Here is a 16,549-nt window from a genome sequence, read left to right as displayed (position 1 = left end):
ACGAGAATTTGGCATTTTGAAATCAAAATTGCAGAAAAGCGAACCAAAATCAAAATCTGGAGTGGTTCGTCACCGCTGCCACCAGTGTTGTATCCTTCGGATATTGAGACAGGAATCATAGTCACTTAGACATTTCATTGCTTCAGATGCGGAAACGACATTTATTCAGGTGTTCACTTCAAGACAGTAAAACTCGGACTCTCCCCTCTCAGTCACTCGCCTCCAATATCCTCCTCTCTTGCCCGCAATATTCGCCGACTCCCCATTTCTCACTAATTTTGGGCTGGTCAGCAACATTCATGCATACTGACCATAAAGCAATAAGTCTATCAACATGCCCATTCCCAAGATCCAGCAATGGGCTGGCCAGACAGTGAATAATCCACTTGGCCTCCCCTGTCTGGTCCGCTCAATCCATCGCTAGACCCGGGGAAATGTGCATGTTGAATGATGATACATTTTTGCCTAACTCTGGGCATAACAATATATATATTATATATATATAATTATATATATGTAGGATGTTACAGACTTCGAGCGAGAGCGAAGCGACCGTGAGCAGCAAGATCCAGAGGTCTCACTTAACCATGCAGACTTCGAGCGAGAGCGAAGAGACCGTGAGCAGCAAGATCCGGAGGTCTCACTTAACCATGCAGACTTCGAGCGAGAGCGAAGCGACCGTGAGCAGCCAGACCCGGAGGTCTCACTTAACCTTGATGATGCTGAACAGCAGAAGGTAATACAGATTTTTTTCTTCTCTTTCAAATATAAATCAGTGTGACAACAAGCAATCACACAATTAAAGACATATCGTCCTTTTTGCAGATCAGCAGAAAACCATCCAAACATCTGTAAACCCTAGAGCATGGTGGGCAGGTTGTATATTCAAAATGTGAAATAGTTAAATCATGTAAAATTCAAATAATGCACGTAAACAGTGCATGAGAGATAGTCTTGCTCAGACACTTGGAAGTTTTGTTTCTTGAAATAATAGTTATCTGTGTGTAATTTAAATTACAAAACACATTATGAACATAATGTACATTATAGAAGACATTATTCAATATTTTGTAAAAAGTAATTAAAAAGGACTGTGTCAGAGACTAATATATTTTTTCGAGGTTCGAAAAAATAAATTCAAATTATAACGGTAGTTTGTACTTCACAAATGAAGACCCTACAGGTCTAAAAACTACACAAAGGTTTTTGTAACAGTGTCTTCTTCATTATATACCTTATTGTTTTACACCAATTGTATACACAAATTCAATGCAAAAGGGACATAATGTCTTTAAGGCTCTCCTTATCAATAAGTCCTCTAAATCACAAACTTATTAAAACAATCATATCAATTGTGCTTGTACTAGCATTTTGCTTATTTCTCCTGATGGCATAACGGCAATTGACTAAGCTCCTTCAAATTTAGCCAGGCAGAACGATAGCAGCCTCTTCCCGTGTTTTGAATAAAAGCGATATTTTTTATTCTTAATTCATAGATTTGTGAATTTATAACATAGTTCCCTGAAGACAGCATGGGCTTTCAGTTAAAACTATTAACATCACAGGCACCTTCAAAGCTTTTGAAAGGCTAATGAAAACTTTGCTAAAAATTTAACCCCCTTTTTGTATTCTCTGTTTCTTTTTGTTTTACTGAGTCCAGTTAGATATTCAGATAATGCTCTTACATTGGCTTCTTGTCTCCATATATCACTCGAAGGATGAAATAAATGAGACGGAGCAAGATCAAGGTGACCGTGACTCCCTCGAGCATCAAGAGGGTCAGCATACCCAACATGAAGATAACATGCACGAGGTTCAAGACAGTCAGTCTGAGGTGATTATATGATATAAAAGGTGTCATGAATTATGATAATATGAGCAGTATTTCAACAACAAAAATCTCTGTCAAATCATTATCTACACTTAGTAACTGCTTATTTCGGAAAGTGTGATTGGCTCTTCATACACGGGTTATGTACTGTAGTTCAATTACAGACTTGCAATAGCTTACAATCAAGTCCATTGCAAACGCGCCAGAAATTTAGTTTCTAAATTCTAAATTCCAAAATTCGCTACAACTTGGGGCACACAAGGATCAGACTGGTTCCACTGTATGGAATAATCTCCTTTTAGTTAGATAAACTTTGCTCTTCATCAGAGTCCTTTAAAAGTAGTTTAAAACTCACTTCTTTAATGCTACCTTTTGATTACCCATGCCTTGTATTAATAATTTACTTTCTATCTTACTCTTCTATTTTCGCGTGGAGCATTCTACAGAGTGGATTTGCCGCATTACAAATCTCATCAATCATTATTATCATTATTACTTACTGTTGCAGAATTTTAGGGAAACTAATATGAGAACTGCCTCGTGCCGTTTTTTCGACCTCTAATTTACGTCTGTAAACTCGCTGAAAAACGCATACGTTTTTAGACGCTAAACGGTTCAGTGTAGGACAGTACCTTTGTATTCACGAAACATGGCCCATATCTAATATTGACTTTTCACTTGCATATTGACATGTTTCTGTGGATTATTTTTGAACCTTCAGTATATTCCCACTTTTTTACAATAAACTTATGAAACAAATTTCCTTTTTACATTCTGTGTGCTACTTGTAGCAAGGAGAAAGAAAGAGTTAATCATGTGTTATTTTCTATTTCAGAAACGTGGGAGGAAGAGAAAACGGAATCCAGAAGAATGGAAGAAAAGACAGCAGTCAAGAAAACGTAATCGGGGAGAGGAATATGTTGTACGTAATAAAACAATCCCTGCCAGAAAGATAGGAAAGAAGTGTAACACAAAATGTCCCCATAAGTGCTTCTCTAAGTTCTCTGATGAAGACAGGAAAACATTGTTCGAGGATTACTGGAAAACGGGCTCCTACACCCGTCAGCGAGATTTTATTCATCACCATATTTCTCGGTCCAAAGCAATACCTAGAAAAAAGAGAAAAAGTCAGAAGCGAGTGCGTCACATGTACAAATACCATCTCCCGCTCACATCACAAAGGGAACGAGTGTGCAAACATTTCTTTCTCAGTACTTTGGGAATTGGTTCCAAGCTTATTGAGTATACATTGAAGAAGTATGAAGGCCCGTTTGCACGAGAAGACAGGAGGGGAAAGTTACCGTCAGTGAACAAAACTTCAGAAGAAGATGTTAAAAAAGTATGTGAACACATTGATTCATTTCCTGTTGTTGAATCACATTACTGTCGTGCGTCTTCAAAAAGGAAATATCTGGACCCTTCTTTAAGCGTTTCCAAGATGTACGCAATGTACGAATCGTCTGTATCGAAACCAGTTTCCTTCGCAGTGTATAGAAACATTTTCAATTCCCAATATAATTTGGGATTTCATCATCCGAAGAAAGATGAATGTAACACATGTGCTTCATTCAATAATTCAACTCCGGAAGAAAGGGAAGTTAAAGAGCAGAACTACAAGAAACACATTGCTGAAAAGGAAAGTGCAAGAGAAGAGAAACAAAGAGACAAGGAACGAGCAAAGATCGATCCAATCTTTAGCTCCTTTACTTTTGATCTTCAGCAGGTCTTGACTACACCCTATGGCCAGACATCTTCGTTCTATTACAAGCGGAAAATGTCTACGTATAATTTCACTGTATACAACCAGGCTACTGCATGTGGAAATTGCTTTGTCTGGCATGAGACTACAGCGAAGCGGGGAGCATGTGAGATTGGCTCATGCCTCTTAAAGTTCATGCAGTCACTTGATCCTGATACCACACACATAAGTTTCTTTTCTGACTGCTGTGGAGGCCAAAATCGGAACAGAATTATAGCTTGCACTTTGCTATATGCAGTTCTGCACACTAATGTTGCCATCATTGACCATAAATTCTTGATCAGCGGACATACTCAAATGGAATGTGACGCGATGCATTCCTGCATCGAAAGGAACAAAAGGGGAGTGACAATCCATCACCCCGACCAGTGGATACCAGTTATTCAAACAGCAAGGAACAGGAATCGGTATGGAGTTACCCACATGACGAAAGAGGACTTCCTTGATCTGCGTCAGTTGACAACACCCTGTGTGAAGTACATGAAGAAGGACAGGGCTGGCAATCCCGTCAACTGGTTGAAAATTCGTCAGATCCGCGTACAGAGGACAGACCCCTCTGTCATCAAAATAAAGTATGATTTCAACGAAGACTTCGTAGAAGTTCGCGTCTCGGGCTCAAGTCGAAGAAATGACATGCGTCTGCCTCTGTTGTACAAGCAACATCTCGCCCTCTCAAGGGAAAAGAAGCAAGATTTGCTTAGTTTGTGCAAGGACAACATTATCCCATCGATGTATCACAGCTACTATGAAAACCTCACGACAGAGGTACAACAGTCTCAGAGTGATGAATCCGAGGAGGAGGAAAATGATGGACACATGCATCAAACATCCGAACAGTGAATCATATTGTAGGCCTACTGTTGTGGCTTGAACACAGACGACAGTACAAATACATATACAGCTGTAGTACTCTTGTGCATCGTTTGAATTCTACACATCTTGCGACTTTGACATTTCACAGACATGATCCAAATACTAGTATCATTAGTTGTATACAGTGTTTGGTGTATTTAGGGAAGTCTGCAAAAGGACTTTCTAACTTTAAGGCGGAGATACACATACAGTATATAACATGAGCCAACCTGATGTCTGCATTAGAGCCTATTAGCATATGGAATGGAACTTTAGATTTCATACTGCCTTACTTTGGTAAAAGGAATCAAGAGACATACCATCCAAATTTGAGTAATTGACGTTTTTATATTACACCTAATGTGCTCTTCTTCCAAGTCAAATTTAATGCACAAACACTCACCTTGCTCAGAGATATAATAGGTTATACATTGTGATATTCCATTGATGCCCTTGCAAATTTGAGACACATTTTGGTCATTACAAGGAGTATCACTTTTGTCGCTTACTTCGTTTTGCCCAACTAGGGCACCACATTGAAGGGAGAATGCAATGACTTGGACTTGGACATTACTTAGATTGAACACGTAGGCCTGTACTTAGAAAATACAGTAAGTATGTACACATTTTTGGATAAATTAAAATGTATTCTAGGAATTCTGTTTTTCCATTGGTAATTCGAAATATTCAAAATTAAGTGCAAATAAGGACACTAACAATAATTACAGAAATACCTGGTATAATGTGTGCTTGTGTGACAATTGCATCATAATAAATTACAAAACGAATTGAATCGAATCTGCAAATCCTCAAACCTTGGGAAATTTGAATACATGTCTTCTTGTATTTCAAAATATTCCGATGAACTTGATGAGATTTGGGGTTTTTCGCCCAAAGTGAAGAAAATTTATGCTTAATTTACACCATTATCTTTATTTTTTGAAATGTAAGTATTGGAAGAATGTGACATGCCCTGCAAAATTACAAATGTGTTGTTTGAAAATTGATTTCTAAGTTGCAATTTGAAATGCCACGATTTCACTTTCTTAGACTACTTTCACAACATAACTAATAATTGTGATTAGCATTTGGATATTCTGCGATGCAATGACAGCAAGGAGAGCATGAATTCATATTAATGTAAATAAAGGCAAGAACAGTAAAAAAATGTCAACAAGTTTTGAAAAAGTATCATAGTTAGAGACGCGAGTATATACCTGGCAGAATGTCATCACAAGTCCTGCATAGATGCAACACTGTGTATTATTCGAAATGTATTAATCTAATTGTCGATTTCACTTTCGTAACTATATCTGCACAGCATGAACAAGAAAGTGAATAATATTTTGATATTTAGCATTGTTTCATATTTTATGCCTCCGCCAACGAAGTGGCCGCAGGCGTTATGTTTTCGGGTCGTCCATCCGTGCGTATGTCCGTCCCATTTTGTTTTTTTCAATATCTCAAGAACCGTGATGGTTTGACATCAAACTTAGTATGAGGGTATATGGGGGGGGGGGGGGAATAATACTTTGGTTCGATTTTGGGGTCATTGGGTTAAAGGTCAAAGGTCACAGAGGTCATTTTGTGGAAAAATGAGGTAACTTTGAGAAAATAAATAAAATGAATTTAATTGTATTAACTGCCTTAAAGATGGTTCGTTCCTTGAATAGCTATGCAACATCGTAAGTTGATTAAAATGTAATTTTAGACAATCTGAAGCTTTCACGTTTGGAATCTTGATGTATACACGCAAAACATTATGCCGTTAAATTTCAAACGACCTTTTTTCATACCTCGAAACAAATATCAGTCTGTATTACAGTCCCTATTTGTAATTATGTAATGATGTGTGAAGTCCTTATTTTTACCATATTATTACAATATTTTCCAAAATATCTTCTACAATAATGAATAATATGTTCAACATTTGTTTTTTTTTTCAAATTATACGCAGAAACCTATTATTTCAACAAATAAACATGTCAATTGTCTGAGCAAGAACTATCAATCATGTATTGTTTATGTGTATTATTTGAATTTCGCGTGACTTATCGACTTCAAATTTTGAATATATAGCTTAAAAGTGTCATGTCAGGTAGACCGATGCCGCAATTTAAATGTTAATTGGCTGTATATATATATATATAATAAACTCATTTGAACATACATGGTGTTTGATTTGATTTCATTGTTGGTATTTCATTGGTCAGCTACATTAGACCATTAAAGCACAAAGATAGCTTTGATAAATCTGAAAACCTTTGAAAAATACTTCTCAAAAAATTGTAGTATTAATTTTGATCATGATCATTGTGCCAAGTCATTGAGCAGTAGTAATTGCTCTAAATTTCTTCATTAATTTCTAAATAATTTATGTGAGTTATTTAAGAATGGTCTCGAGGGCATTCGAATGAATACATGCACATTATCAGCTATAGTTTACAAGGTGTAACTATGAATAAATCGTTAGTCTAATATTTGTTCAAAGCGTGAAAATTATTTAGAAACACTTGCGAGAATGTCTTAAGATATAAAGAGCAAGTTCTATTTTATTTTCTGTTTTTCATTCCCAAAACTATCTCTGTGCTTAGTACCAGACCACATTCAAAATTTTCTCGTACAATATACATGTATTATCTATGCGTAACTCTTGATTATTTTTTTCTTTAAAAATTATGAATTATGTACCAAATGAAATAACCAATGCTGCAAAATATTATCCCCTTTTGTCACGGGCAAAATATGTTGAAATAGCTTGCAGGAATTATCTAAAGGCAAAATAAGCTGCAAATCCTTAAATTGGCAACATAATTCTATACACTGTTGTAGGTGCAAATTGGCAACTTTTTCGATTGGAAAGGATTGCCACATGTTTTTATGCCATATTGTATACACAAAGCATACATTTTCATAGAATTGACTTAGAAATGAAGAAATTTATGTTGCTAATTTTAATACTAAAAAGCGATTGATGTCCTCTTAGGAATGTGGTCTGGTATGCATGGGGTTAATGCATTTCTCACAAATACAATATATTGAATCCTATAATTTAGAATTTTCCAGTAATAAAATGGGGATAAGGCCCCACTACAGTATATAAAAGACACGACTGATAAAGCCTAGCAGTTACGTTAAAATCACTATTGGGTACAGACAAACTTAATGCACACATGTTATGGAGTGACAGTACCCTTTCAACACCGTCAGTTCGTGCGATGTTAAATGGCAAGAAGGGGTTATCGACGCGCGCTTTAGCGTTAACCCCTTTTTGCCATTCAAAAGCACGCGAAGATATGGCTGTATTAAGGTTACTAATGGAAAAATTGTAATTACTCAAAGATTTAATGAGGATTATCGCTGAAAGTACGCTTGTAAAGTAATTAATCGTTAATGTACACTATATATAAGAAATGAAGGAATCAACCTTGATTAAACCCAATTTTGAAGCCAAAAAACCTTTAAAGTCGATTATCTCGAAAACTTTTTTCGCGCAGCCCCGCGTAGCTCGGATGCGTTAACCCCTTTTTCCATTGAGGCGACGATACAATGTAGTTCCTGTTAAGTTTTGGATCATTGCATGTTTCATTAAATTTGTTCACTTACTGTCTGTGTTGCTCATGATTGGAATATTGATGCCACTTGACAGGGATTCCGATATCTTGGTTCTAATGGTTACAATGTGGACCTCATCAGTGATCATGCGTACAGTGTAGTATCAAATGCAGATGTTGAATGTCATCGCTTCATATTTTTGACAGTGCTAGGATTGATTTGAAGCAATTTTGGAAACAATTCAACTAGTAAAGGATAGAATTAAAGCATTCCAATTTTTATCAGTTGTATATATCCAAGTAAAAAGACTTTAAACATACAACGTATCTATTCAAAGCATGTGAGCATTATATGTATTATACATGTTATTTTGCAGCTGCAGCTCCAGAAACATCAGCAGCTTCGGACAACCGATGCGAATCGCGATGATGATATTTCTCTTTCTGCCCAAGGTAATCTTTGTATACAATGTAGTTCACGTTAAGTTTTGGTTCATTACATGTTTCATTTAATTTGTTCACTTACTGTCTGTGTAGCTCATGATTGGAATATTGATGCCACTTAACGGGGATCCATGTTTTGATATCTTGAATCTAATGGTTACAATGTGGACCTAATCAGTGATCATACAATCTAGTATCCAATTGCAGATCTATGTTAATTGTCATCGCTTTGTACTTTTGAAAGTGTTAGACTTGGATGCTACTAAAAGTAGTAGACTGTTTAACTAGTAAAGGATGGAACTTAAAGCATTCCATCTTTTTCAGTTGTCATATTTCCATGTGAAAAGACTTTACATATCTTTTCAAAGAATGTGAGCATTATATGTATGTACGTATTATTCATGTTATTTTTCACCTGCAGTCCCAGGAACATCAGCAGTACTGCTTCAGGCAGTAGCAGCAGTAACAGCCCCTGAGTGTACGTCTGCATCAGCTCATCTTCTGCATACATCTCTAACAACTGAGGGTAACTATGATCAAAAGCTTAATTTCCAATAACAATAGTTTAGGGATGTGATAAATTGTTTTTCTCTTCATGCTTATACCCAAAGTTTGCTGCAGCAATCTCATGCAAACAGTAGTAGTAAGAGAAATCCAATTAATGATGTAACAACAATTCAGCCCAATTTAGCAGTTTCATCAATTAAATATTTGTTTTCCCCACATTATGTGGATGCGATTTTAATTTAAAAGCGGACTTATCCCTCCACATACTTTAATTTCCTTATTTCAGACTGCAACGAATACCCAATCTTGCTGGATGATAGCGACTTTCTCGATCTTGAGACAGTGATGTCGCTGTCAGACATTGAAGAACCTATGTCCATCGATTTTGATGATAGCAGGACACAAGAAGGTAGTACAAAAATATTTGTTAAGTGTAATAGAAGTAAATACAAATGCAGTATATGTTCTCTACTGCCCTCTAATCTTGTTGGTATTCATCTCGAGAAATATATACAATATATCTATTGCACTAAATTATATCTATTGCACTAACTGAACTACAGTAAAAAAAAAGAAATATGGACAAACGTGTAAGTATCATGTTTCTTGTAGAGAAAAGAGTGGGAATTATTGGTGAATTTCTTGTTCATTATTCATTGCACAATGTAGCCTTGGTCTTGATTAAGTTTGTCATAATTGCCAGTACAGTGGAAACTCGATATAACGAGATGGTCGGGACCGAGTCGTTTTCCTCGTTATAGCCGATATCTCGTTATATCAGTAGGCATAAAAGAAAGCATAACATAAAGACATTAATTTGCACATATGGGACTACCCACCATATTTCAATCAACATACTGATAACTTGATATTGTTTGTGAGGGAATTACTCACCTTTATAGGTTAGAAGATGTTTTTCGCCAATGAAATCCAATATCAAGAATGTGTTTCTTATTAATTGTAGATGTTGTAATTTGTAAATTTATATAGCTTGCGATAGTGTCAAGATCGTCCGTGGATTGGTATATTGTTATGGTATGGGTGTGTGCTGTGTGGAAAGCTTGAATAATAATGGTCTGCACAATGCTGTGTGTGTATGTGACACATTCTGTATGTACATTATGACTGCGTGTGTGTGAAGATGGGGATTTCCCTACGTAGAAAGCCAATCACAGCATCAGATTGCCTCACACCTGCTAAACGTCATGATGATGTCATGTATACATATGGCCGTCCCACCACATTTTCTGCATGTATCAGTGTGCGCACACACACTTACACGTACACACATACGGTGCTAGCTGGAGTGCACTGAAGAAAATAATTATGTGTGTACAAGACAGTTTTTGGCGCATCGAGCTGTACAATCTCGGAAGGTGATAGCACAGGCGAAGTAAAGCTTTACCGAAGACATTTTGCTGTACCTCGCTATAACAGGTTTGATTGGCTATGTTTTTCTTTGTTTGGAAGTCACAAAATTTATCTCGTTATAGCAGTTATTTCGTTATAGCCGATCTCGTTATAAGAGTAGCATTTTACATAGACTTGTGTGGAAGGAAAGTTGGGACCGGGAAAATTTCCTCGTAATAACCGATATCTCGTTATAGCAGTGTTCGTTATACCGAGTTTCCCCTGTAATTATCTTATCGTCACTGTTACATATTTTCTACAGGTTTTTCATAATTTCAACACAGTTTCACATAAATTGGTTATCAGTTTTTCACCAGCTTTGACTGATTTAATCCTTTTTGCAGGACCTTATCAAAATACAAAAGAAACATTAGAAGTAATGTCTGATGTTCATAGTATGTATTCCATTCACTCTCTTTTCATTGCAGATTTGGAAACTGAAATGCCCTTGGAGATTGTCGAGGGAATGGATGCTGACGACAGTGAGAAACCAGAAGATTTTCCTGTGGAAGAATCTGTAGGTACAGATATCAGTACTCTGTCTGATAGATCTCCTCAAGTAGTTAAAGAAGTGAAATCTAAAAACAGAATCGTCAAAGAAAAGCGTAACAGTGGGGAAGCCTACAACTCTGAAAAGTCAGGAAAATTTGTAGAGGGCAGAAAATATGTGAAATATCAAAGATGTGATACGACACGTTACCATAAAGGTTTTGGCTGTGACTGCCTCAGTAAAAACGACAGAGTGTCTATCAGGCAAGATTACTATGCCTTGAAAAGTCTGACCCTACAGCGAGAATGGCTAGCCAGACATGTTACTTGTCATGTTGTCCCCCATCCTACAAAAGGGCCGCAAAAAGAGGAAAATGACATACACTCTTCCCCATCAGTCCAGTCGCGGCCAGACTGTGAAAGTTTGCAGGCTCATGTTCATGAACACACTTGGTATCACAGAAAAGCAAATTCGCACAGTCTTAAACAAGAAAAATCCTGTAACAGGTGTGCTTGGAAGAGAAAAGCGGGGCGGCAATCAAAAGCCTGAACCTGAAAAGCGACAAAAGATCTTAGAACACCTATCCAAATTCCCACGAGTTGAATCCCACTATTGTCGATCCTCATCTACATGTGAGTACTTGAGTGGAGATCTAACAAAACGGAAAATGTACCGTATGTTCTGCAAAGAGAACCCAGGTTGTGTTTCATATTCTTTGTACAGAACTGTCATGCGAGAGCAAAATCTAAAATTCCATCGACCCAAAAAAGACAAGTGTGGAATTTGTGAGTCGTATAGACAGATGTCTGAAGCCGAGAGAGCTAAAATCAAAGATGAGTATTTGGTTCACAGATCAGAAATTGCTGAAGTTAGGAAACTGAAAGAGGAAAGTAAGAAGCGTTCCAAGAGTGATCCCACTCATGGTGCAGCAGTATTCTACTTACAGCAAAACATCTATTTGCCTAAATCAAATTGGGGGGGAACTCTTCTACAAGAGACGCCTTGCGTGTTACAACTTCACTATCTATGATTTGGCAAGTCATGAGGGGCACTGCTACCTATCGAATGAAACAATCACCAAGCGTGGTGCATGTGAGGTTTCCACCTACTTGTTTGATTTCTTACAGAACATGGATCAGCAAGGTAAAAGAACAGTTGATCTGTTCTGCGATGGTTGTGTTGGACAAAACAAAAATTCAATCGTGGCCGCAATGTGTCACAAGTTTCTGTCCGAATCCACTAGTGTTGAATCAGTAACAATCCACTTCTTTGAGACCAACCACGGCCAAAATGAGGGGATAGCATCCATGCAACAATCGAAAAGTGCCTTTCTCGTAAAGAAGAGGTGTTTCACCCCAGCCAGCTGCATTCTGCCATCTCAGAGGCTCGGCAAGAGCCAGAGCCTTACAGAGTTAGGCATGTGAGAACGAAAGACATATTGGATTGGAGGTCTTATGGCCAAAATCTCTCCATCCTAAAGTGTAGGAAAACAAGCAATGGAATGCCCCTTGACTGGAAAAAGATCAAACAAATCAGAGTTGCCAAAAATGAAGATTTGCCTCCAGTCATGATGTTTAAGACTTCACATGTTGACAAGAATTTTGTCACCCTAGAACTTGGCAGCAGTGTGTGCTTGCGATCAAAGAGTCACTGCAATCCAAACCATGACATGCCCACTAAACTGTACAGAGAAAGGCCCAAACTTGCCTTAGGCAAATATCAAGACTTGTTAAGTCTTTGCACTGGCAACTACCCTGTCATTGCTCAACAAGATGTGGTGGAATTCTACCAGAATCTCCCACATGAGTAATTGTAATCACATGTACTTGAAAGATTTAATCTATTCCTGTTCGGAGAAGGGAAACATTACAAATGGAAAATAACAATTTGGCTATAACAAAATTAATCCATTTATGGTACAACACATATCGAGAATAGATTAAACTGTTGTAATGTTTGGTAATCTCGGTTTTACTTTCATTGAAAAATAGAAGACGTCACTATTGTAAGTAATTAATATCATTTGTTTTGTTTTGTTTTGTTTTGTTTTTTGTCTTTTACAGGGTTTATGTGCAGCAAGAGTCAGTGCCTGGCCTTTTCTATTATATTTGACCTTCAATTCCAGGTAAAATTTTGTTGTCATTCTTGACAATGATTTTGATTTACTTGCACACTGATATACTATGTCAAATGTGACATTGCACATTGCAGAACATTTCACCATGCACTTGACAGGTCAGATAACTTCCTGAACTTTGAGGAGAATGCTACGTTTGTACATGTTACTCGGTATTGCACCATTTGTGATTAAACATGCATACTAATGCATATTTCTGAAGCACACAAAATGCAGAATTTCTCACCAATTTGCAGGTCAGATTACGTACCTTGTGAAGCATGAGGAGAATGCTGCATTTTTATATGTTACTGCACCATTTGTGACTAAACATGCATACTCATATACAGTTGTATTTGTGAAGTCAAGGAAATGCTGAACTTCTGACCAATTTACAGGTCAGGTTACATCTTGAAGTGCAGGAAAATTGCTACATGTACACCTATGCAATTGCACAATTTTTGAAATTGACATGCTTGTGCTAATTCATCTGTGAAGCATAAAAATGCAGGAATTATCACCAACTCACAGGTCAAATTACCTTGTAAGGTGTGGAATGCCTGAGAATGCTCTTTTTGTACACTGTAATTGTACCATTGTAGATTAACATGCATATAACAGTACATGTTACTGCACCATTTGTGAGTTAACATGTATAGTAATGCATTTATATCTGAAGCACACAGAATTGAGAAGCTCTCACCAATTTACAGGTCAGATTACTAGTACCTTGTGAGGAGAATGCTATATTTGTACCTGTTGCTGCACCATTTTGTGACTTAACATGCATACTAATACACATACAACTGTGAAGCATAAAAATGCAGAATTTCTCACCAATTGCAGGTCAGATTACCTTGTAAAGTGTGAGGAGAATGCTACATTTGTACCTGTTACTGCACCATTTTGTGACTTAACATGCATACAAATACACGCACAACTATGAAGCAAATAAATGCAGAATTTCTCACCATTTACAGGTCAGATTACCTTGTCATGTGTGAGGAGAATGCTACGTTTGTACATGTAATTGTACCATCATTTTGTGACTTAACCTGCATACTAATACTTTTGTGAAGTCTAGACACTGCAGAACTTCTCATTAGTTTACAGGTCAGATTAACTTGTGAAGTGTGAGGAGAATGCTTCATTCTTACATGTTACTGCACCATTTGTGACTAAACATGCATACTAACACCTTTGTGAAGTCAAGGAAGTGCGGAATTTCTCACCAATTTACAGGTCGATTACCATGGAAACGTTGAGGAGAATGCTACATTTGTACCTGTTGCTGCACCATTTGTGACTTAACATGCATACTAATTCACTTGTGAAGCATAAAAATGCAGACATTCTTAAAAATCTTAAGATCAAATTACATTGGGGAGTGTGAGGAAAATGCTACATGCTAACATGCTATTGGAGCAATTGTGAATTTCCATGGATTTAATGCATTTAACACAAAAAATCAAAAATTGTCACCAATTTACAGTTCAGATGACCATGTGAATACTGTTTGAAAAATGCAACTTCTCTGTTTTAATTGCATCCTTTGCCAATGTATATAGAAGTATGCAGGTGAAGTATGAACTAGAAATTTCGCTATGGCGATTGATGCCTCCGCCATAATGCATGATTCTCCCAATAGGCGTACAGTACAATGTCTTCACATGTGTGATCCATGACAGTTTCACATAACTGGCAAAATATTGATATGACAGGTTTGTCAGAAATGACTTGAATATTCACTTTCCTTGAACTGGGTTTGCTATAATTGTCGAAGAGTGCAGGTGCACATATTTGGGGAATTGAGAATTTTTACTTGAATTCTGACAGACTTTCTGATAAGTTTATGCATTGAGTAATTTCCAAGGTATGAAGAAAGAGTTAATTACAGTACAAAATAGATTTTTTTTTTGGGGGGGGACGCATGGAAACCTGGCCTTTGACCCTTAACCTCTGACCTTTGACATTCTGGCTGGAAATTTCCTGGAGAATCTCCATTAGGTAATGCATGTATATATTAAGTTTGAAAACTAATAATGCAAGCATTTCATATATTAGTGTATGAGGGAAACAGTAAAATATTGAGGAGTTGACCTTGACCTTTGACCCCATGACTATTGACCTACGACCCCTAAATTCCCTAGATAATCTCTGCCAGTCAGTACATGTGTATGTACCAAGTTCTATGAAGATACATTGAACCATTTGTGAGAAAAGTGATATTACAACATTTTCACCTAACCTTCGACCTTTTGACCTTTGACCTTATGACATGAAACTCTCTCTGGAGAATCTATATGCAGTAGTTCATGTCTGCACCAAGTTTCAAGAAAATACCTTAGGGCATTGCATAGATATTGGGGAAATAGCAACATTTTTAGCATTTGACCTTGACCTTTTGACCTTTGACCTCTTGCCAATGTCACTAAAATCTACTCAACTAATTGTCCCATCATACATCATCCTTGGACCAAGTTTGGTGAAAGCTGCTTCATCCAGTTTTGAGTTATCACGTAAACAGATAAATTTCAGGATTTGACCTTGATCTTTGACCTTTGACCTCAGTCCGATTTCACTAAAAAACCAATCAAGTAATTGTCCCATCATACATCATCCTCCGACAAAGTTTGGTGAAATTTGCTCGATCCAGTCTTGAGTTATCGCGTAAACAGATACAATTTGACCTTTGGCGGATTTCACCCAAAATCTAATCAACTAATTGCCCCATCATACTTTATACTTGGACCAAGTTTGGTAGAATTCAAGTCAATATTACTCAAGTTATCGCGTAAACGAAAGCGGACGGACGTACAGACGTACGGACGTACGTACGGACGGACGGACAACCCGAAAACATAATGCCTCCGGCACCACTTCGTGGCGGAGGCATAAAAATGCATGTCTCAGCAATTTACAGATTTTATTCTGGGATTACTGTGAAAAGAATTCTACATTTTATCATATAATTGCTGTATTTGTGAATTGACATGCATACTAATACATATGTGAAGTGTGAAATTTTTAAAACATTTATCACTGTACAGATCAGAAAACCTTCTCAATTTTCTCTGGAGAATGCTGCTTATGGAATGTAATTGTGCCATTGTAGATTAACATGCAGACCGTTACTAAAACATTTCTGAACTCTGAAAAATGCCGACCATTTCAGCAATTAACAGGTCAGATTATCTTGTATAGAGTGCTGGAAGAATGTTATGTTTGTACATGTAATTGTAATGCTTGTGTATTACCATGAATACTGATACAAACCTGAAGAGCAGCAAATGCAGAACTTTGCACTGGTTTACAAGTCAGATTATCTCATGAAGTGTGTGGAGAATGCTACCCATTGTACATGTTACTGCACCATTAAACATTCATACTTATGCATATTTCTGAAGCAGACGAAATGCAGAACTTCTGACAAATTTACAAATCTCAGATTACCTCATGAAGTGTCGGGAGAAGTCTACATTAATTGAGTTACAGAAAATGCAAAATTTGATCATATTACTCTGGAAGTTTGAGAAGAAAGCTTACTCTGTAAGTTACTGTTTTAAGTTATGAATGAACTGGTACA

At 37.1% G+C, this 16,549-nt stretch overlaps 1 protein-coding gene across 1 annotated transcript; it reads left to right on the top strand.

Moving 5' to 3' along the window:
- The first annotated feature begins 334 nt into the window (after positions 1 to 334).
- Positions 335 to 12,271, top strand: LOC139733402 (uncharacterized). The gene is made up of 8 exons (XM_071644230.1): positions 335 to 373; positions 521 to 736; positions 1,718 to 1,834; positions 2,667 to 4,355; positions 8,374 to 8,449; positions 9,234 to 9,356; positions 10,786 to 10,874; positions 11,975 to 12,271. Exons 1-8 carry the CDS (start codon positions 335 to 337, stop codon positions 12,269 to 12,271), a joined length of 2,646 nt encoding a protein of 881 aa, XP_071500331.1.
- Positions 12,272 to 16,549: the final 4,278 nt, after the last annotated feature.

This window comes from Diadema antillarum, unplaced genomic scaffold (assembly GCF_040938485.1).
Source record: "Diadema antillarum isolate AM-2024a unplaced genomic scaffold, OU_Dant_1.0 seq00000474_RagTag, whole genome shotgun sequence".
NCBI classification, from domain to species: Eukaryota; Metazoa; Echinodermata; class Echinoidea; order Diadematoida; family Diadematidae; genus Diadema; species Diadema antillarum.
The sequence above is the reverse complement of the archived record's forward strand: the minus strand, read 5'-3'. Positions and strand labels throughout refer to the sequence as shown.

Excerpts from the sequence above, each read along its gene's own strand:
- LOC139733402 (XM_071644230.1), top strand. The coding sequence starts at position 335 with ATGCCCATTCCCAAGATCCAGCAATGGGCTGGCCAGACA. Across the intron at positions 737-1,717 it reads ATGATGCTGAACAGCAGAAG|GATGAAATAAATGAGACGGA; the intron begins GTAATACAGATT and ends TATCACTCGAAG. Across the intron at positions 10,875-11,974 it reads ATTTTCCTGTGGAAGAATCT|AACATGGATCAGCAAGGTAA; the intron begins GTAGGTACAGAT and ends GATTTCTTACAG.